The 24,284-nt window shown below is 38.3% G+C and overlaps 1 protein-coding gene across 1 annotated transcript in view; it reads right to left on the bottom strand.

The window, feature by feature from the left end:
- Positions 1-24,284, bottom strand: part of cacna1ia (calcium voltage-gated channel subunit alpha1 Ia) — a 191,140-nt gene that overhangs the window by 142,965 nt on the left and 23,891 nt on the right. The window contains exons 3-5 of the mRNA XM_022675771.2: positions 17,383-17,480; positions 10,969-11,128; positions 133-475 (exon numbers count right to left, since the gene is read on the bottom strand). Of these exons, the coding sequence (XP_022531492.2) occupies positions 133-475; positions 10,969-11,128; positions 17,383-17,480 (601 nt within the window). The remainder of the gene's footprint in view (positions 1-132; positions 476-10,968; positions 11,129-17,382; positions 17,481-24,284) is intronic.

Here is a 24,284-nt window from a genome sequence, read left to right as displayed (position 1 = left end):
CCAACTGTCTACCTCGTTTCTGTCTGTCTGTCTGCCTGCCTGTCTGTTGAACACCTCAAATTGACCCCTAGTCCTTTAAATCCCCTTACTTTAATATCCATTAAATGCTGACACTGTAATACTGTACTACACCTGAAAAATGACTATCCAGGCATATCCGATGTTGTCGAAATTGATGGCTCCTTTGTGCGGGTTGCTGTTGCCCGTGAAGCAACGGGTGTAGTACTGGTTCCAGTTCACACAGAGACCCATAGCTGAAACACTGCCGTTTACCAACGGCTCGGCGCTCAGGCCCAGCGCGTGCCGATGCAAAACGTCCTCCTTATCCAAACAGCACTCCGTACCGCCCTCCCGTCGCGTCGGCACATCCGTACACGACATGATGCCGTTGTCCTGTGCCAGGGAGCAGATGAAGGGCCGCTCGTCATCCTCCTCCGGCTGGTAGTATGGAACGGGCGGTGAGATACCGGAGGGGCTGAGAACAGAAGATACAATAAAAAAGAATTTAAAAAAAGATTACTTTATTCAAATAGACTCAAATAAACTGTAGTAGACTGTATAGTATAACCTAACTAAATGTAGGCCCATATCTCATACATTCAGATATATGTACAAAATAGTTCTAGGACACCTGCAAATTTAATGTTTCTTCCAGAACAAAGAGTATTAAAATTTTGAGTTGATCCTGCTTTTCTTGGAGTAACTCCTTCTTTACTGAACAGAAATACATTTCTACTACATTTTAAAGCAGTAAGCAATTAGTATTTGATTGCAATCAGCCACCAGAATGTTTAATAAGGCCCAGGATATTGGTTATTCCTTCCTATACCCCAAACCTTACTTTCCAACTCATCCCAAAAGAACTGGATAGTGCTGATTGAACAGTTCCACTGCTCCTCAGCTCAATGCTGAGGGTCTTTCTACCCCTTACAAAATTGCCCACGATAGCCTGGAATTAGGCATGGTGCCTATAGGTTCATGGGAACCTGCTCCAAAATGCCTTATTATTCCTCTGTGTCGGCAGTGGAGTAGTGTCAGAGTAGCTGAATGCATTTGTAGTGGTGTCCAACAATGCTTGGACATACAGTGTATCAATATCCAAGAAAAAATGCACAGGTAAATTCACTCAAAATCAATTTCATGTAGCATAATTCTGTGGCAAAACCATCAGGTTTTCATTTCATTCTCCCCTTCTTTAGAAACTGGCACAGGAAAAACGTGGTCACAAGACCTGTTTGTATAAAACTCATATTCCTGCAGTCCTGCATATTCCTGGTGTCTGGAGGTGATGAGCTGCTCTCTAGTATCAACAACACCATACTCTCCTGAATCATTTGGACATACAGTATAGTGTATCAATATCCAAGAAAGAATAAAAAAGGCAAATTCACCCAAAATCTTGTTTTAAGTAGGACAATTCCTTAGCTATAGAGTAGTAAAAGCATCAGGTTTTCCCATCTTTTTTAAAACTGGCACAGAAAAAAAACATGGCCACAAGATCTGGTTGTATACAACCCATATTCCTGATGTCTGGAGGTGATACAGTGTACCAATATCCAAGAAAGAATGGAAAGGCAAATTCAATCAAAATCCTGTTTTATTGTAGCACAATTCCTTAGCTATAGAGTGGTATAACCATCAGGTTTTCACTTCTTTAGAAACTGGCACAGAAAAAAAAACATGGTTACAAGACCTGCTTTTATACAACCCATATTCTTGGTGTCTGGAGGTGATGAGCTGCTCTCTAGTATCAACAACACCATACTCTCCTGAATCATTTGGACATACAGTACAGTGTATCAATATTCAAGAAAGAATGAAAAGGCAAATTCACTCAAAATCTTGTTTTATGTTGCATAATTTCTTAGCTGTAGAGCAGAAAAACCATCAGGTTTTCACTTTGTGTTCCATTTCTTTAGAATCAGGCACAGAAAAATCTTTTGGACATACAGTTTATCAGTATGCAAGAAAGAATGGAAAGGCAAATTCACCCAAAATCTTGTTTTAAGTAGTGTAATTCCTTAGCTATATAATGGTAAAACCATCAGGATTTCATTTTTTTTTAGAAACTGGCACAGAAAAAAACATGGCCACAAGACCTGTTTGTATAAAACCCATATTCCTGATGTCTGGAGGTGACAAGCTGCTCTCCAGTATCAACAACACCATACTCTCCTGCTTCACTGTTATGTTTTACTAGCTTTTACTAGTGTTCATGGACATTCTGAGAGTGTAAATATAAGAGACAATGGGTTTTGGGGTTTGGGAATTGACCCGTCTTCCAGCTCTTTTTGGGCTGTATTGGTATTTCTTTCCAATAAAGAGTAAATGAACAGTGTTTGAGGTTCATTGTTCATTGTTTAACACTTCCCAACTGCCCCAAACTCACAATATTCTACTATTCCAAGATCCATACAGTTTTGCATTATTGAGCACCTTTAACATTTTGGCACAGCACAAAAAAAAACTAAAGAACAAAACCTTTTAGAGCTTTTAGAGCCGGTTTGCTTTGCAACAACACATTTTCAGAACCCAAACTATTTGTGTATTCATACTTGGACAATAATTATTTCCAATTGGATTTTAAAAGCCAGACAAAATTAAGCAAATAAGAGTGCACAAAACAATGCATAGTGGAATTGACTGAAAAGACTTGGGTGATAGGAGTGAAAAGGTAATGAAGTGAAAACTCATTTTCCTTTGTGCTGCTGTTCTATTTTGTCCATTTGCTGTTCGAGACTGTTAGTCCATGTCGTTCTGTCTCCAGAGTGGGTGAGCGAGAGAGAGTGTGTGTGGCCCATTTCTCTGAGAGTGACCCAATGAGGGCAGTTCGGCCCTCAATCTCAGTGTTTTACCCACCAAAAATAGTCTTTTTCCATCAGCCACTCTATCTCACACACAATCACAGCCTGACTGTGTAACATCATAACACTGGCTCGCAGGAGCAATAGTGGGTTGGGGCTACTTTGGCCCTCAAAAGAGCCTTAATCCTTGGAATGGCTTGGAGTCCAAAATAAAGCTCTGGAAAAATTAAGAAAGGACTTAAAACGATGAGTTTCTTTGATTTTACCAAATTGAAAACCTCTGGAATATAATCAAGAGGAAGATGAATGGTCACAAGCCATCAAACCAAACTGAACTGCTTCAGTTTTTGCACCAGGAGTAATAAAGGCATAAAGTTATTCAAAAGCAGTGTGTAAGACTGATGGAGGAGGAAAACATGCCATGATGCATTAAAATAAAAACTGTGATTAAAAACCAGGATTATTTCACCAAATATATATATATAGATTTCTGAACTCTCTTTTTTTATTTCTGACATTTTTCTTTTTCTGCAAATAAATGCTCTAAATGACAATATTTTTATTTGGAATTTGGGAGAATGTTGTCTGTAATTTATAGAATAAAACAACAATGTTCATTTTACTCAAATATAAACCTATAAATAGCAAAATCAGAGAAACTGAATCAGAAACTGAAGTGATCTCTTCATTTTTTTGGTTCCAGAGCTTTCAGATCTACAAGGCACTTTTATACTTTAACGTGTAACTCCGCCTTCTTTCCCGAGAGCTGTTAAAAATCCTGTTTTAGGAAAGGATTTCTGGAGGAAGATAAAAATGGGGGTGGGAAGACAATTAGGAGATGAATGTTTTTGCCTGTTTTGCCATCGAAACATACGGGAATGGGCGGAGCTACACATCATACTGCAGCCAATCAGCAGAGGTGCAAGACCTGTGGTGGATTTGCTTTTAAGAGACGAAATGCTGTCCATGTTTTGTACACTCAATGACCAGCTTTAGTTTGTGTGTTGAGTAGTCCAGGGGTCTAAAGCACTGCCACTATAATCGGGGGATAATAATGCTGGTTCGAATCCCAGTCATGCAGCTTGCCATCAGCTGCTGGAGCCCTGAGAGAGCACAATCGGGGAGCACAACCTTGCTCTCGGTGGAAGGGTAGATGGCACTCTTTCCACTCATTGTTTCAAAGGGTGATGTCGATCAGAACAAGGCATCTGTGAGCTGATGTATTGGAACCCAGTCGCTGCGCTTTCCTCCAAATGCGCTAAGATGCTACTCGGCAATGCTACATCAGCAGCAGTTCCAAAAGAGGTGGTGGCTGACTTTACATGTTTTGGAGGAGGCATGTGCTAGTTTTCACCTTCCTTGTATTGTGACATTACTTGTAATGTGGAATATAAATCTGACTAGCAGCTGAATGGGTTGAAGAATTGAGTATGAACAGAAGGCTCTGTCCATATCCCTTATCTGTATTCAGTGAAAACCACAAATGAGCCTTAAGGCTACCTGGTGGGGTTTGTCCTAAGATAACATTTTTCTCATCTCACAACCAGCATCAAGCTGTCTGTATGAACATTGAGCTGAGTGTGGTCTCACATATAGATTAGTCTAGATATAGAACACCTGCTCAGCCTTGGGCAAGTCAATAATTTATGGATTAGCTGTAACATACGGGATTCAAAATAAAGGTAATATAAAGAGTTCTTTAAACAAAGTGAAACTAAAACAAACACTGGTGGTTCCCTATTTTTTTTCCTGTTTTTGTATTTGTATATTAATTAGTGTTCTTTTTTTTATGCTGTATTTGTCTGTAGCCCCTTCCTCAATGCCCAAACTGGTCAATAGCTGATCGGTCCAGAGCAGAGGGACTGTTCATTAAGATAAAGCCAGATAAAGCTAAGCTACTGACTGGGAGAGAATAAACACATTCAATACAACCTAGAAAAGACGCATCTGTCCAGTGTAGCCCCCTCCCCACCACACAAAAAAGTATATATACATACTGTATACCCCCTATTAGTGCTGGGCAGTATACTGGTTCATTCAGTATACTGTGCAGGGAACTAGAACCGGTATGCGTTTCCCTCATACCACCATACCTCTAGAGGCGCTGTGGAGCTCCATGCTTAACAGAACCGTCAGAGAAAAACACGCCTTGAGAGAAATTAGCTCCTGCTTCTGTTCATCACTGTATGAGTGTTTTTATCTGAGTAAAATAGAGCAGTAACTACAGTCCTTTTAAATATATTTAAATATATATAAATATATAACTGCAGCTTGAAGGATGATATTGTTACGAGGGACCAGACGGGAGGCGGACGTAAAAGCGGGTAAGACAGACAAATTTATTAAACAACAAATAAACACAAACAAATAAGGAATAAACAAGGAGATATAAATACATAAACAAACAAACAGGGAGTAATGTAAAACAGATAACTAAACAGGGCTAGGGAATATATACAAGGGATAAATATGTAAATATATACAGGTAATAAACTAGGAAACAGACAGGAACTAAACGTGACAGAAAATAAGCGTGAAAACAACAAACTAGAAATAAACAAGAGCGTATAAATGCAAATAACCAAGAAAGGAGGGATAACAATAACGTAGCGAGACAGACAACACGGGAAGGTGCAAAGACCGACAGCAAACATAGACTAACAGGTACTATTTATACTAACATGAAACACTGAACACCTGGGGAAGGGGCGGAGCTACAAATAACACACACGTGACGGAAAATTACAGGAGACACACACTAGGAAACGGGGAAAACGCAGGGGAACAGAGCCAGGCCGTGACAGATTTAAATGTATTTTTGACTGGAGAAAGAAGGGAATTGTGGCTGATTTTACTACAGTAAAGCCTCTAATGACTTCAGGAATAACAAAAACTTGTGTCTTACTTGTGCAAAAGAGCTTTTGAAAAGGTTCTCTTTGAATATTTAAACATTGAGTATTTTATGTCCATTCATAGTGTTTATGTAACTATTTAAAATATTTTTATTATTTTGTAAAGGAAGTTGTAGTGTATCTATTTTAAGTTACATTGTTTAGATTCTTTAGCTGTTTTCCTAATAATAAAGTCTGATTTCTTAATATAGTGTGGAATTGTCTGGGCAAAGTAAACCCAATACTAATCACAGCCTTATTACTAATGTAAAGCCTTAGTGTTTTATACTATATGTACTCCTAACAGCAGAGTAACTCACAAACCTATAACAAACCTGCACCCTCGTATTGGATTACTGTGTATGACCTGGACTGTTTAATCGTTTTTGGATTAATGCCTTCTCTGTGATACTGCCTGCCTGTGTATGAACTCTGGACTGTTACCCATTTATGGTATGGTTTCTCTCTGCTACGTCTTGCTGGTACTGAACCTGTTTGTCTCGACTATCCTTGTAAGATATTGTTTTTTTAATAAAGCTATTTATTTGTATCTGTCACAGTTTAGCCCATGTCTGCCTTGTGTTTCTCCCTCATTTGGTCTGTGTGCTCCTGCCCCTCTGTTTACCTGTCATGTTTCCCAGCCATGTGCTTCTGTTGTGTTTTGGTCCTGTCTCCGCCCTAGCCCCACCCTGTCATCAGTGATTTGTAACCCCGCCCCCTCTTGATTGATCCTCAGGTGTTTCCAGTTTCTTGTTCCCTCCTCATGTATATAAGCCCCTTTGTTTCAAGCCTTCTTTGTCTAGTCTTTTGTTGGTTTGTTTGCTGTCCGTGGTCAGGTTTGTTTCATGCTCTTTCTTAGATTCCTGTTTTCAAGTTTAGTGTTTTGTAGTTATGTATTCAGTGTAACTTTGGTTTATTTTGTTTGTTTGTTAATTTGGTTTAGTTTTTATTAATTTAATAAAATGAATTATATTCTGCACTTACGTCCATCCCCTTCTCCCGTGTAACAGTATCCGCACAAGTCTCATCCTTGTCTGGCCCTGACATAAACAGCACTTGTTATGCTGTAACTGTCTTTGTTTTTTATATCCCCTTTCTCCTGAATTTCATTCATTTCCTAAACCCCACTAAAAATAAATCCTAGAATGATCCTAGAATCTTCCCTGCTTCACTGTATCAACAACTGACTGGAACTTGTCCTCATCTGACCCCATCACTTGACTCAGACATGTCCTTAGCTGACGCCTGACTCTGATTTGAACTTGTCCTTACCTTGACTTGCAACTTAAACCAGACTTGAGCCTACAATTGACTAGACTCGCACCAAAGTCACACCAATCCTTAATACCATCAGCAAAGTGTTTAAACCTAATAACTACCCCGGTGCGGTGCGGTGTGTAAAGCTATCAATTTGCACCTGTGCTGGATGCAAAGCTAATAATCGCCTGCGTGCAGCGAGCAAAGCTGGTACTAGTCATGCAGGGCATAACCCTTTTGTGGCGAAACCCAGTGTGACACCTAGCAAACACCCGCCGAGAGCCAGAATGCTACTATGCTCTTAATAATACACCACACACTGGAAGATAATTGACCTGTCAGGATGACTGACAGCAGCTGTGTGTGTGTGTATATGTGTGTGTGTGTGTGTGTGTGTATGAGAGAGAGAGAGTGTGTGTGAAAAGAAAGCCTGCGATAAGGATGTGCTGGAGACTGAATAAAATCTCAAACAAGGTGAAGAATGAGTTATTTAAAAAAAAGGAAAAAGAAAAAAAAAAGAAGAATGAATACAACAAAGGAAAAAAAGGAGTGCTGCAGGAGAAGCTGCTTGGAGGACAGGTTAATGAATATGTGTGAAGGAAAAAATAAAAAATAAAAAAGCATCTCTCTATACATTGTGCATTACACCCTTGTGTGGTGTTCATATTTTTGTTACTCGTTTACTTTGTTACTTGTATTTAATTCAGCAAAATTAAGCAATTTTACATTAAAATGCTTTACACATGCTCGCTTCACCTAAATTGCAAGCTATATAAACAGCTTACATGGTTACTATTTGCCCTTTACCTTTCTTATGTTACATTTCTTTTAAAAAGTGCTACTCTTTTTTTTATTAGTTTTTTAATAAAATGTAAAAGAAAATGAATTTAACTCAAGATATGAGTAGAAAATTTGTTTAGTTTCAAATTTACAAATGAAGCAATGTTTATTAGCCCTTGGCCAAACATACTGTATGTAATATAAATGTGTAGGGGGGGGGGGGGGGGTGTACAGTGTGTGTTTATCGAAAATGTGTTTTGATATATGTTTTTCACAAAAAAATGAGCCAATGCCAATGAGTTTGAGTTAGAAAAAATATTTTTTTTAGTATCATTTGATGAAAAAAAAAAAAAAAACGGGTCCCACAGACCCGAACACCACACAAGGGTTAAGATTGATCTACGCTCTGTCTCTCTCACACACACACACTTACTCGTAAACATACACACACATACAATCGTTCACACTCATGCACAGAAAAAAAAAAAGGCTTTTCAATCCAATCTCTGCGCAGACAGAGGCGGCCAGGCAGGCGTCTGCTGGTACACTAACCTCAGGCTCATGAATACAGACACCAAACAGTTTTAATCAACTGCAGCCATCGACTAGCGGAGCAGCATTTGCATTTGAAACGGTAGCGGGAGAGCGAGAGCGAGACGGAAGGGGCTGGAAGCAGAGGCCAGACAGAGAGAGAGAGCAGCGGAGGAATGGGTTTAATGTAAAGGAAATGTTGGAGCTCATTTTACAGTAATGATACGGGCACGCTGCTAAGTATAGGTATAGTTTGTTGGAATAAGGTCAAAGAGGAATTTGGATTGCGGGGGAGTTCAGACTCTGCCTGACTCGCCTCACGCTGCTTAAACAGAGGCATTACGTATTCATTATGGACAGAGACACTACTAAGAATTTATACAGCTCTGAAAAAAAATGAAGAGAGCACTTCAGTTTCTGAATCAGTTTCTCTGATTTTGCTATTTATAGGTTTATGTTTGAGTAAAATGAACATTGCATTCAACAGTTTTATTCTATAAACTACAGACAACATTTCTCCCAAATTCTGAATAAAAATATGGTCATTTCGAGCATTTATTTGCAAAAAAAAAAAAAAAGAGAAATTACTGAAATAACAAAAAAGATGCAGAGCTGTTTTCAAATATGACCTCAAATAATGCAAAAAAAAAAAAACAAGTTCATATTCAAGTTTTAGGGTTCAGAAATCAATATTAGGTGGAATAACCCTGTTTTTTAATCACATTTTTTTTTATGCATCTTGGCATCATGTTCTCCTCCACCAGTCTTACACACTGCTTTTAGATAACTTTATGCTGCTTTACTCCTGCTGCAAACATTCAAGCAGTTTAGTTTGGTTTGATTGTTTGTGATCATCCATCTTTCTCTTGATTGTATTCTAGAGGTTTTTTCAGATTTGGTAAAATCTTTAAAAAAGTGATTATGACTACGACTACACACACTCAACACACACCGGTGAGAAGCAGCGGCCAATCACGCACAGCATACTCTCAACCAGAAACAACCGTCAACCTGGAGGACTGCATTGGGCACTGAGGAGTTGACCCAGCACAGAGTTCTTTAGCCTGGTTAGCATCCCTCACGATGGCTCCAGCTAATGACACGAATCCTTCATAACCCACCTTTCCGTCTTGGCCACACCCCTTTCTTCTCCCCACACCCCCATGTCAAAAAGGGGTCAAAACAAATGCACGAACAAAACAGAGGAATGCAAAACAGGGAAAGTATTGCAAAAAAAGGAACACAGAGCCTGAAAACAAGGAAAAGGTGGTGTTGCAAAAGATTTATCCTAAAATAAATATTGCAAGTGAAAAAAGTACCTTATGTTCTCTTCTTTGTTTGCGATCTCAGATTATTTTATTTTATAACTCATGGAGATTTTTTTTTTCCCATGATAGATTTTTTCATCACCGATTTGACTCATACATCCACACAAATGTTTTTGTGTGTTTTTTAAAATATTGTAGTCCACACCAGCAGTATTTTCGAAAATATATTCTGGTCACAAACGCTGAAATCAACATGCCAGCCCAGTAGAGGGCAGTGGACAACCTAAAAAAGTACATCAAAACATACGTTGAAGACGGAAACAACCAAACATTCAATTCGAAAAACTGAATGCAGTGCATTTTTCTATGTTTACGTTACAAACCTTATTGTTCAAATCCAATTTTTTTCTCAGTTCAGATTTGACGGTTCACATTCACAATTGTAAGTGACATGTATCTGTGTGTAATGTGAATGAATGTGTCCCTGAAATGTCTCACATGCGCACATCTATGCCTGTATAAACGGCGTCTTCTTCACCAACAACAAAAAACTCATATTAGAGAGACGAGAGACTCGTAGCTTTATAAAGGGGAAATGGATGAGTTTGTTAGCAGCTCATATGTGGAGCTTCTTTTGCTGGAGTGGAGAAACAGAAAACAGCTGGTCTGAAGTTCATGTTCAGGTCGAGGAGGCGAAAAAAGGTCGGGCGGTTTGCTTTTGCTGTTTTTGCAGCTATAGCACATGCATAAAAGCAAAAAGCATGAACTCTGATTTGACCATTCACATTCATGTCTGATATCCATGGACCGATTATGTATCCGATTTAGAAGAACATATGATAGTGACTCAAAGATGATTTGAAAAAAAAATTATAATTTGGCATGTTCACACCGGCATGAAAAAATCAGATCTGAGCCACATTAAGCAAAAAATTCAGATTTGAGTCACTTCAGCCTGGTAATGTAAACATAGCCTCTGCCACGTCCGTTGTGCACTGTATGGTCAGAGTAAAATGAAATTAAGCTGTAAACTTGTTATAAATCCACAAATTGCAGGGAGAACAGAAACAACTAAGGTGCTATCCATATTTCAGACTCATTCTAAACAATGTCAGCCTGGTCATAAACCTTTCCCCTATGCTGTCACCAGTCACACGGCACCACTGGCAGCAGAATTTTCGAAAAGCTCTGTTTTTATTGACTTAAAACAATCTTTTTATGTGGCCAAAATGCAGACAATAATTTTGTCTCCAAAATTCTAGTGAACAGGGTCTAAGCCTGGCATTTGAGTGACTCCCACCTCAACCTGGACTTGCCTTGTATCTTGTATCTTAGTCGAACTTAAATCGGCTTCTTCTCATTCATCACCCACACAAGAATGTCTTGTGGGTAAGATGCTTTGTGTTTGGTTTGTGCTCGATTTTTGTCTGGACTCACAGGGTGAAGTTATCCTCAAGATAGCAGCGGTTCCGCAGAAGCCCCGCCCACAGCTGCACGCCAATGATGCCGAAGATGAAGAAGACAAAGAAGCAGAGCAGGAGGACGTTCCCCAGCATGGGCAGAGTGTCCAAGAGCAGGTTCACCAGGATCCGCATACCTGCACACACACACACATTTTAATTTGAACATACTTTTAATGCTCTTAAGTATACTTCTTTTTCCACAAAGAAAGCCTCCCCTGCACAGTAAAGTAGCAAAATATGTATTTTTTTAAATGATTTTCAATACTTCTTTTGGTTTATCTGTCAGTCAGATGACCCTTTCCTGTTAGAGGAGGCGGTTTCTGACCACAGTGAGTGATTAAACCAATCAGATTGTCTGATCACAATTAAAAGTTTTTTTATGTGTGTGTGTGATGAGACCAACCCCAGCAGAGTCCTGCCTTCATCCTCTCTCTCTCTCTCTCTTTCTCTCTTTCTGTACTCTGTTAAGCTGTGTGATCACTCTGAATGAATGGTGTGTGTCTGTGCTGATTGGAGAAGCGCAGTGTCTGATTACTGTTATGTGTGTGTAGGTGTGTGTGTGTGCGTGTGTGTGCATGGGTAGTCTTGATGGGGAATCAACAAAACACTTATGCAATGTATCATCACAGAGCAAGCAGCAACAGTGTGTTGGTATTCATCAGGTTATGGGGACAGCCATCAGTTTACACACTGACGTCATGGGGACTTGTTGTGTTTTGGGTGTGTGTTTGTGTATATGTGCACACGCGTGCTTCAACATCTGCATGCCCAGAGAAGAACACACTTCTCTAAGTAGTAGATGTAACATGGAGGAGGAGGCAGGATGCAAGTGCAAGTCTTTTTTATTTTCCATATTTAAACTAACAAAGAAAGGAACACTAGGGAGTATAAAAAGAAAAGGTAACTAAAACAAAACACTATGAAACAGAGGATAAACTAAACTACTGAACCAAACAAGCAAACTAAGCAAACAAAGAAACTAACTAAATAAAGCAAACCTGAGACACTGAGGACAAACAACACAACAGGTCTGAGGCTAAACAAAACATTTAAACACGATCTGGAAAGATTAACGAACACGGTCAAACAAAAAGCACGACAGAGAACAATGGATCACATGAGGTATATATACACAGGCACACACTAGGGACACCTGTGGAAGTAATGAGGGGGCGGAGTTACAAATGAGACACAAGGTGACAACACTAATGGCTTGGGCAGGGCTAGGGCGGGGCTAGGGCGGAGACAGAACAATAACAAAACAAAAAAAGCACATGGCTGGAAACACAAGACAGGAAAACAGGGCAGGAGCACAGAAAACCAAAAGAGGGAAAACACAGGACACACAGGCTAATGTGTGACAGTAGAAGTAAGATGACAGATCACAATGTACAGACCAGCGGAAAAATGGGGATGTGACAACCGAGAGGGAAAGAGAGCGAAAGAGAAAGAGAGAGGAGTGGGTGGAGCTTAGATTAGGCGGGAGCTAAGAGCATTAAAGATGTATACCAGCAACTGTAGCTAAGTTCATTTTTTTTTTCACTTTTTTGTTTATACTATAATATAGTTCCACCGTGTTTTTTGTGTGTTTTTTAAGTAAAGTACTGAGAGTATTGAGAGACAATACACAGCACATGCACATAACATCCGACATTGGATTATTGTTGTTATTTTTACAATATATAAAACATATTTTTAACAGTTAATATATGCACATTTATTTTAAGTAGAAGTGTTGATGTTAGGATCCTTAATTCAAGTTAATTAAATCATCTTGGACAGTAATCTACAAATTTATTTCTCCTGAAAACTGTTGTTTTGGGTGAAACACTTTCTTTCCTGTAATGTCATCTTAGATTTCAAATGTTTGTTTAAAAGTAGGTTAAATTTCTAGGTTTTCCTCAAAAAGGTTGATGGGGCATCCGGCTCTGCCCTCAATCAGTATCAGCAATTGTCTTAATCTCTACCATTTATCATTCTGTCTGTAAAAAAAAAAAATCTTTTTATTGCTTTCTATGCATCGAACATATTTTAGGCAATTGTGTTAGCAAGTGGTGTGGGTTAACTAGTTGTATGTGTGTGTATATGCGTCTATGGCTGTGTGTGTGGATATGTGTGTATGTGTGTGGACCATATATTTTACTGTAAAAACACACATGACTCTACACACACGTGGGCTTTTGATTCCACTTAAATCCCTCCTCCTCGCTTCCCAGTATCCTCCTTATCAATTCCGCTTGCAGCCAAACCGCACGCATGCTAATTCAATTAGCATTTCTGCTTTTTAAGCTTCAGTGCAGTGCTGAAATATTGATAAACACGTGCTCTCGCGTAAAGACGGCGCTACAGAAGGCAGCTGTGTTTTCTCGCAGGTGAGAGAGGCTGTGAATGATGGCCGGCACGCTGAGAAAACAGTTTTCCTGCCTAATTATGAGACGGATTAATCTAGCTGCAGTTCAAGCTGTGACTCACAGGTAACGGCTTTCAAACCTGCTTTAATTCAGTCCCACTCAGCGAGCAGCTGCACCAAACTAATGCAGAGCAGCCAGACGACCCAGGAGAAAAACATGTACACATATATTTACAGTTTCCCACTGAGACTTCAATTTTACTGTTTTTTTTTTCACTTCATATGTAAGCGCTTGACGGCTGTTTTTGTGTCTTGTGAAATCAAGGGTATTAAAAGAGTTTATCCTGTTTTTGTTGCAGTAACTGTCTTTATAGTCCAGGGAAGGCTTTCTAATAGATTTTTAGAAAGAACTGCTGTGAGGATTTGATGGCATTCAGTGACAACAGTGTTAGTGAGCATCAGTCATCATCCCTAATGCCCCAAATCATACTAACAGTATTTAATTTAAATAAATCTTTGCAGAGAACACTTTTTTTTTATTTGTACCCCTAACATTTTGTTTTTGAGTGTAACCCTTTCCCTTGGAAAGGGGTAAACCCCTCCCCCTTCAAGCACATGATCCAGATACATAGCAGTGGAGCAGTGCTAAAGTTAAGCAACCTAACTGCTGCTGATTAACTATTATCTTTAGCACTAATAGTTTTTACAGCGTGCCAGATTATAAATTGCGCTATCTATTTTTTGGTCCATTTTCATACTTAATTCGCACCAGATTATAATACACACTGACAATTTTTGGGAAAATTAAAGGATTTTAAGTGTGACTTATATTGCAAAAAAAAAAAACCTTCCATCAAGTCAATGCACAGCGATGTATTCCATTAATTTTCAAAGAATAGGAAGTGTGGGCTCCTTCGGACGCATGTCAAGGAGATGCGATGCAATAAAAAGTTAAGCTCAGATGAACTGTATGCAAATGAATCCTTCCAACGTGATGCGTCTATCCAATCAGAGAGCAGGTGTTTCAAGCGTTTCACAGAAGCATGGAAGAAAAGCTAATTATTGCAGTTTCAGGATTTCCTGTTCTTTATGATCAATCTCTGCTGATTCAAAGAGGCTCTAATCAGCGTAATACAGAGTGGAAAAAGGTTGCCAAGTTTGCTGTGGTCTCTGGTGGGTTTTGAAAATATTAGTATATAATATAATTGTAAAAGTTTGCTTTTGCTAGCCTATATGCTGCTCATTATACAGTGTTATGAGGCTCAATCGAACATTTATATATTTATATTTAAGTTTTTCCCATTTTCTCCCCAATTCAAGGCCAATTTCCCAACCCACTCATTAGCACTACCCCATCACTAGTGATACCCCAACACCAGAAGGGTGAAGACCAGCACAAGCTTCCTCTGATACATGTAAAGTCAGACTCTGTCTCTTGTCGACCTGCTGCTAAAGCAGAATTGCTGAGTACCATCACAGCACACTCGGAGGAAAGCGCTGCGACTTGGTTCTGATACATCAGCTCACAGAGGCAGCCTTGTCCTGATCAACATCACCCTAGGAGTGATGAGGTGAGAGAGTGTCATTTATCCACCCAGAGAGAGAGCAAGGCCGATTGTGCTCTCTCAGGGCACCGGCAGCTGATGGCGAGCTGCATGACCAGGATTTAAACCAGCAACCTCCGAATCATAGTGGCAGCGCTTTGGGTACCACAATGGGTACAGAATATTGTTTGACCATTAAACATTAAAATTAACTTAAAATGATATCACATAAAGGAGGTGACATCATTTGGAGCATCCAAGAAGAAGCCAACAAACCCCGTCACAGAAAAAAAAAGATGGAAAAATATTTACACCATCAATATAAACAAGATTATATCTCAACTTAATAGGTATTTGTGCTTGGTCAGAAAAACCGCAGCTATATTAAGATGAAAATTACAGATGAAATGTCCAAATAAAATAAATAAAATATAATTTTATTTTATAAGAGTATGTGTGGAGGATAAAAATATATTTTTCATGTTTTATTCATGGAATTATTAATAGTTTTATGGATTTGTTCAGAACGAGGAAACTGGCCCACTGAGACCATGGTCTTTTCACAGTTGGACCCTATAAAAATGCAGGAGCTGCCTTATAAATAAATGAATGAATCTCTTTAAAAGAAGGTGCTACCAGTGGTTCTTTGAGAAATTGCCATAAAAGAACCATCTTGGTTCTATAAGTATTATTTTTGTTTTACATTTTAAACACATTTCAAACACAAAAATGGTTCTTTATGGATCAAAATTGCCTATTTTATGCCATCACTCTAAGATCCTTGTAAAATAATTTGGTACCACTTTAAAATAAGACTACCTTTATAAAGCGTTTATAAATGTTTACAATTAGTTTATTAATGTTACTAATTAGGTTGTAAATGCCTTAACAATCATTAATAATCAGTTATAACATGTACGTAGAAAGGGTAACAATATAGATCTCTGTGGGTTCACTATTTGGCAAACAACAGGTGATTATTAATGATTTTTAAGGCATTTACAACCTAATTAGTAACCATTAATAAACTAATTGTAAACCATTTATAAACCTTTTATAAAGGTAGTCTTATTTTAAAGTGGTACCAATAATTCTTATATTACATTAATCTAAAATACAGCTCCAAAAAAAAGAGACCATGTTAAAATGATCATTTTATCTGATTTTACAATTTATAGGAATATGTTTTAGAATATTTGGCAATTTCTTTTTCCGAATCCCAAAAAAAAAGGTTTTATTTAGAGCATTTATGTTCAGCTTTAAAGAAATGGTTGACAAAATGAAAAGGATGCAGAGCTTTCAGACCTATAAGAAATACAGTAATGCAAACAAAATAATTTATATTCATTTAGAAACAACAACAATACTAATATTTGGTGGAATACCCATGATTTTTATGCATCTTGGCATGTTCTCCTCCACCAGTCTTACACACTGCTTTTGAATATTTTGGATCTTTTAAATGTCTTTAATGTATTTTACTGGACTATTTCCTCACTTTCACACACATACTCTAGATATCTGCAAATCTATATAGCATTGTATGTGTATATATTCAGTCACACTTAATGTATTTTCGTGCAATACTATTTGTCAATATGTCTATAGTGTAAGTTATTGTGTGTATTGTGTATACTGTGTACACTGTAAAGTTATCTGTATATTTTATTTTATTTTACTATTCTACTCACATATACACCTGTGCTCTGTGACGTGACAATAAAAATCTTAAATTAGGTTAGCATTTTTGCATAAATTACAATATTTTTTTTTATTAGCTTTTGCATTTGTACATAAATAACACTATTTATAAACCTATAAATAGTAAAATCAGAAAAAAAAAAAATATATATATATATATATATATATATATATATATTATATTATTATATATTTTTTATGTTTAGTATTTTTGAATGCATAAATATTTCCCAGATTTGTACGCTTCTTTGGTTACAGTGGATTATTTAATATAATAATAATTAGAATGATAATACACATATCTTGTAAATGTTTGCATTTTTTATGTAAAAGTTTAAAGAAAAAAAACAGAAAAAAAGTGTTTCTTTAAAAATAGCTTTTAATTTTCTTTGTAAATGTAATGAGTCTGTTGTAGTAAATGTACTGAATATATAGATAAAATTTGTTGAAATTTAAAATGCAAAAGTAAAAAGTTTTCCATTATAGACATACCCAAGTAAAGTACAAATACTGGGTAGATAATGGTCTTAAATATTAAATATAACTGTCCACCTCTGCATTATACAGCTTATGTATTTCTACACAGTCCCCACTGTGAACTAGACCTTTGTTTATGAGGACTGTAAGGGATCAGGCCAGAAAAAAACACCCAAGGGTGCCCATGTGCCCCAGTGTGATTATCCCCTCTGTGCCTTACTACCTCACTACTAATACAATAGTATAAAGGCAACATGTATATATGAAGGCATGGTTATAAACACACTGACACACACACAGAGAGGGAATGACTCACTTGGCACTCTGTTGATGGCTTTGAGCGGCCTGAGCACACGCACTGTTCTGATGGCGGAGAGGTTGATGTTCTGGAGATCAAGGGAGTATTCTACCATCCTGAAAGAGAGAGAGAGAGAGAGAGAGAGAGAGAGAGAGAGAGAGAGAGAATATTCATTTTAACTTTCCATTAAATATATCATATAGCAGAGGAACACAGTGATATTTGAGAAGTAAAAATTAAGTTTACAGAATTTAAAGAAAGTGTGCAATAAAAAAAAATTCACAGGTACCCTTATCATTTTACTAATCTGAATTCTTTTAGCACTAATTATTGGAACACAAAATTTATTTGATGAGCTCATTGACCCTTGACCTACATACACAGGTGAACCCAATTATGAGAAAGTGTTAAGGAGCCAATTGCTAAAAAAAAAGTTTTTCTTCTTTCTTTTCATCTTCTCTAAAAAGTAGCAACATGGGAGCCTCAAAACAGAACTACAAAACTCTCAAATGACCTCAAAACAAAGATTATTTAGCATCATGGTTTTTAGAGGAAGGATACAAAAAGCTTTAATATCTCAGAGATTTCAGCTGCAGTTTCCACTGTGAGGAACAGAGTGAGGAAATAAGGAACCAAAGACACAGTTCTAGTAAAGAAAAATCTCAGATAAGCAGAGGAGAAGGATGGTGAGAACGGTCATAGTCAACCCACAGACCTCCAGAGCTCCAAACACCTACATCATCATCTATTCACTATTCAGCGCACTTTACACAAGGAGAAGCTCTATGGGAGAGTAATAAATGCAGAAGAAACTTTTTCTGAGCACCCGCCACAAACAGAGTCCCTTGAGGTATACTAAAGCTAAAGCACATTTGAACAAGTCAGCTTCATTTTGGAATAAGGTGCTGGGTGTGGACTGATGAAACTAAAATTATTTAAGTTATTTGGAGGGTGGTTATTTATGCATGATAGAAAAAGAACACAACCTTCCAAGATAAACACTTTACTGCTCCCCACAGTAAAATGTGGTGGTGGTTCCATCATGCTGTGGGGCTGTGTGATCATACCACTGTCTATAACTAGGGGTGGGTAATATGTGGTATTAACATGGAACAGGTGGGCAAAACCGTATGGAATTACATGGGCATGTTATCTGGTTATCTGTGTCACTGATGGCTTAAGTTGTATACAAACCACAACATGACAGAAAAGGTGTGTATTATGAAACGCTGAATAATCAAATGACTAAGAAAGTGGTGCAGTGTGAACCCGACATTTAAGAGGTTGATGTTTGGATAAGGTTTCAGTATCAGCATATTTATTAAGGTTTGAAATTTGCATCACCTGACCTTTTCTAACGCTGCACCCCTGACAAGTTCAGAAAGGTCTGAGACCTTGGTAGAAGAAGTTTTATGAGAGCTCAAATCTATTGAGGCATCCAGACCTTTTCATAGCACCCCTTCATTTTTCTAATTTAAAATTGTACCAAACAAAAAAATAATAAAATACTAATTTCACTTTTCTGATATTCTTTTTTATAGAGAACATTTGACTCAAAAGTTATTTTTTACTTTATTTATATTATTTATTACTTTCTCCATTAAAAAAATAATATTAAAGACATCAAAACTATGAAGGAACACATATACAATTATGAAGTTAACAAAAAAAAGTGTTAAACCAGCAAAAATGTATTTTATATATTTTTTAGATTCTTCAAATTAGCACCCTTTGCTATGATGTCAGCTTTACCCACTCTTGGCAGATTCTCATGGTCAACCAGCTTCATAAGGTAGAACCTGGAATGGTTTTAGAGTTTTAGAGGTGCTGAGCTCTTATAAATTGCTTTTTCATCCCTCTCAACTCATCCCTATTGAATATTAATATTAGTCTGCAATATAGTAAGTTATACAAATAAATAACAAATATTAATGAGAATCTGTGTCCAAACTTTTGACTGCTAATGTATCTTATGGAAGACGATGCTGAATTTTCCTAAGATTAATTGATTGTGCCATCTCTATCAATTGGCTATGGGATTTTGTTCAGCATACTATAGTTTCAGACGTTTTAATGAAAGGACTTGTAACTTTTTATTTGGTATTTGTTGTTTATGTTCTGATTTTGCCACAACATATCTTCTCAAACGTTTTGAGCTTGTGATGAATTACCTAGCTATGGTTAGCTAACATTAACTGAAGCTCAGGGCTCCCCTAGTTAGAAGAACCACCCAGCTCGCCATGTGTCTTGTAGCCCTTCTGGGCTCTAAGCAGTCTCCTTCATTCAAATGCATTGCTAATATTTACTCAGGTTGTATTTGTAACTCTTTTAGCTTTTCTATATGAATGGCGAAGCTGCAGCTTGTTGTGTTTGCCTGCTATTGTGTTCCACACCTGGCAACCTGGAGTGTGAAAGCAGAACTAGGGAATGGGCAGTGGGTTGAATCAGAGGGTCAATCACAAACAGATTTTTATATTGGACTGTAGTCTGTGTGCTTGCCATGTTAAAACAAGCCTGTTGGGTCGAATAACTAGCTGACAGTGCCCTGGCTCACTGAAACCCTCTGGGTTCCTCATTCTAGTGCTTTTGGGTGGTGTTTACGTCCTGCTAGCACTTCGTTTAGTGGCTAATGCTGCTGAACCCAGCCTTAGTGCTGGAGAAACTTCATTGAAAACTCACCCTTAGTCCCAAAATATTGGAAATCCAAGCTTACTGTAAAGAAACGAAAGCTCTTTACTCACCCAAATAAACAGTTTTTATGAGAGAAATCTCTGTAGATTCAAATTCAGCACTCATTTGACTTTGAATTACAGTTTTGTTTACTTAGGCGAGACACCCTTGCTCCATTTGATGCAGGTATCCTTACTAGTGTTGCTTAATGCGCATTATAATCCAGTGTGCTTTATGTAAGAAAATGGACCAGAAAATAGACGTTCATTGATTGTGCACCTTATAATTCAGTGCAAAATATAACACACAGTACATATTGAGCTTTTTATCTTTGTGCGTTTTGGATATATCATACTCTCATTAACTAAAATGTGTGTGTGTGTATTTGTGTACGCATATGTGTATATGCATGCATGTGTGTGTGTGTGTGTGTGTGTGTGAGTGAGTAAAGCAGAGCTTGCTGTTGTGTAGTATAGTGTGTATTTGTTTATGCATGTCTTATCCACAGTCTAAGCAGGAGCTGATTTGTAATTCATTGAGAATCGGCCTTGAACAGAAGCCGCACTCCTCCGGCGCCTGCTTACTGCGTTCATCCATTTTCTCCACAGGCGAAGTACAGATACACCCCAGAGTGGATCCTCTACATTAATCTCTCTCACACACACACACACACACACACATAAAACAAAACACAGCACACCTGGAGAGAGCACCACACCTCAGAGCCAATCCCAAAACACACCGCTTTCCATCATGGCTAGCAGGAACAGAGCCAGCTATGGGTGGAACAGGCAATCGACTAGAGAGCCTCGGCATAGCTGGCGGGCCTCCATATCATCATCATACGAAAAAAATGATGAAAAAATATGAGTGTCCTTATTAGGTCAGCCAATGCCAACTCGCCAGTGGTCTGCCCACTCAAGTCATTGATTTCCAAGGACAAATTAAAGAGAAATTGTCTACTGATTTGTTTTAATTAATGAGTTTGCAATGACTGTCCAAATTAGGGACTAAATTGCAACTATAAATCTACTCAGGTAAAAAAAATAACATTACCAGTTAACCCTTTCACAAGTAGTATCTGTGTCACGTCTATTACTGACTGTGTAGTCCAAAACCGGGACTCCTCTGTATCTGTCAATGGACAATCTCTGCCTCAGGACTCCAACCCCCAGAATGCATCTGTGTCTGACACGTGTCCGGACTCCACCAATCAGCGCACCTTCTCTCTCTCGTCATCACCGGAATTCTGAGATTGCTTTCAGCTGTTTGTTATTAACTTACTGTATATAAGTCAGTCTATTTTCACTTGTTTTCCGCGAAGTATTGCCACTGTTATCCAGCGACATACCGAGCGTTCTCTATCTTTTTGTATTACCGTGTATGACCCGTTTTTTCCCCTTTTGACTCCGTTTTTTGTCTCGCCCGTTCTGCTTTGTTTACTCTGTGATCTTCCGTTTTTTTGACTCTGTATTTTGGCTCAGGTTTACTCTTTGTCTAACGTTCCAGCTCTAATGCATTGGTTTATTGTCTCTCTGGTTCTGACCCTCGCCTGTATTACTACTACGCTCTCTGTTTTTGCCCCATTTATTAAAGCCTCATCTAGTTTTTACCGCGTGCGTCTGACTCCGCTCTGTAACGTTACAATCTGACTACCTACAATGGTCCAAACAACTCAAACTTACCAAAGTGAGAGTATGGGCACTGCTACATTTCAGCAGTTCCTGCATTTTAAAGATGTACTATATGTTGTAGAGAAACTAATAAGTGATCAGAAGACAATAAATCTGTGAAATTAAAGCTGAATTGGTGTTCCAATCCCACAGGTGAAAGGGTTAAACAATAATTTCTGCAAATGTTTTAATTTAATATGATACACACAATCCTGAATCTTTTTAAATCTGTTTTTTTTTTCTGATAAAAATTAATTTGACAAATTTCCAAACTTTAACAATTATGTAACTTTAAGAATACCAGTTTTGAGAGGGTTTTCCCAAACATAATTTTAACATGACCTTCATGTTCATGTTGGAACAGTAATGGGTGGTTTTCAAACTGTTGCCGCAAAGTATAAAAAAACAACCCCAAACTATGACCTCCCTTCCACAGCGAAGTCAGACAAGTACCATTCATTTGGCAACAGCCAAACCCAAACTCATATATTTGTTTGCCAGAAAAAGCGAGAATCATCACTCCAGAAGAGACGTGTCCATTGAGTCTTTTAGAGGCGTGCTTTACACCATTGCATCTTCCATTCCATGAAGCTCTTGAGCTTTCGGACCTGCGATCTCCCGCTCATAGTGGTGAAGTTTGGAAGTCTGTACTGATTGACTCTTGAAAAATCAGTTGGCAACCTCTATGGACTACACTCCTTAGCATCTGCTGATCCCGCTCTGTTATTTTACATGGTTTACTACTTTGTGGATGAGTTGCTGTTGTTCCCAATCGCTTCCTCTGTGTTATAATATCACTGACAGTTGGCTGTGGAATATCTAGTAGTGAGGAAATTTCACAACTGGTACCACACTTCACAGAGCTCCTGAGAGTTACTCATCCTTTCACTAATGTATGTAGAAGCATTTCTTAAATGCCTGCTTTTATACACACGTGGCCTTGGAAGTGATTGGAACACTTAAAAATCAATACATTTGGATGGAGGAGCAAATACTTTCAATATACTGCAACATTTATATGGCTTGTATCTGTCAGTCCTGTTACTGTCTGTCTGCCTGCCACATACTCTGGAGTTTTCTCAAGAAAGACTCCATATCCCATGAAGCATCTGCCCTCAACCTCACGGACATGCCAGATTACATGATGCATCGGCTTTCTGGCTCGCCGTGCTTCTAATTATTGCTTACATCTGGACTCTTTAATATAAATAGCCCCTGTTTACCCTCAGTCTTTGCCTGGTATTGAATCTTTTCACATACTGTAGCTCTTCTACCTTGCATTTCCTTTGTTGTTTTGACCGTTTGTTACCAACCCTTTTTGCTTCTCTTTTTATCTTTTTTGCCTAGCCCATTATTGTTTGTTTTTTTCTCTTTGCCAACCAATTTTTTGTACTTTTTGTACCATTTCTTTGCCTTGTCCTTCTTACCCTGTTGTGCATTTCCTGAGTATTTATGCTGCTATATGGTTATTGACCCTGCCTGCCCCTGACTATTCTTATAAGCCTTATGCTTATCAATTCTGTGTTTGGCTTCCTTGACAGTATCAGAGGGACGAGCGAGCATTAAACTTGGGAGTAGCCCTGTGAGAAAGCTATGTGAGGTCCAGAGCTTCTCAAATATTCATGAAGGACATGGAGAAAAGCAAGAGAGCGAAATAGATAGAAAGAGAGAGAGAGAGAGAGTTTAATAAAAGCCATCAACATCTTCTAATGTGCTGCTACTGCACTGAAACTTTAATCGTAGTATGGATCTGCACGTAGGTCACATTACAGAAATACAGTGAGAAATCAAAATGAGCAGAAGTGCAATAAAATTCGAGATCTAAGGGTGTTGGGCGTTCAATGCTCATCAATTGTGCCAGGACGTTAAACACAATCCAATTTGGGTTGAATCAAGTGAAGGAGAACTCTATCTTCCCTTCCCTTCACTTCTCTTCCCTCCTAATTTGCAACCCTCCCTCTCTCTCTCTCCTCCAACCATATCCAACCACCAACACACTCTACATCTCTGCTCCATCCATTACTGTCAAAGCTATCTTCTTCTCCTTTGTTTTTCCTTTGTTTTCCTCCATGCGCTTCCTCTTTCCTCTATTACTGCTATCCTATTTCTTCCACTCCTTTTCCATCTGCGTCCCTTATTCCTTTTCTTCCCGTTGCTTCTTTGCTCCATTTCTTCTTTCTCTAGTTTCATCATCATCATTGATTTCTTCATCATCTTCTCTTATTATTTCCGTCCTCTTGCGACAGATTGCCCCACTCTTTGCTTGGCACTGCAAGCTGGCTCTGGACTGTCCTCCTCCTCTTTTCTCTCATTCTCTGCCCTTATTCTATTCCCTCGTTCCGAAGCTGGATTAAAAAAAAAAGTAACTGACACTGAAATAACAATTACCAGTAATGGCTGCACTGCACTGGTAAGTGAAAGTCACAGGAGAGCATGCAAGTGTTATACTTTAGGAAATGGCTTCAAACACGAATTACATTCACACCTATATAAGTCGTGAGGTATTATCTTGTGAGTGAGGTTGAATTTTCACAGTTTGAGCCAGGCCTGATAGTTGGTGCTATGTGAATGGGTCCA

Source organism: Astyanax mexicanus, chromosome 19 (genome assembly GCF_023375975.1).
Source record: "Astyanax mexicanus isolate ESR-SI-001 chromosome 19, AstMex3_surface, whole genome shotgun sequence".
Lineage (NCBI taxonomy): Eukaryota > Metazoa > Chordata > Actinopteri > Characiformes > Acestrorhamphidae > Astyanax > Astyanax mexicanus.
Note: the sequence above shows the minus strand (reverse complement) of the source record. Positions and strands in the feature narration are given on the sequence as shown.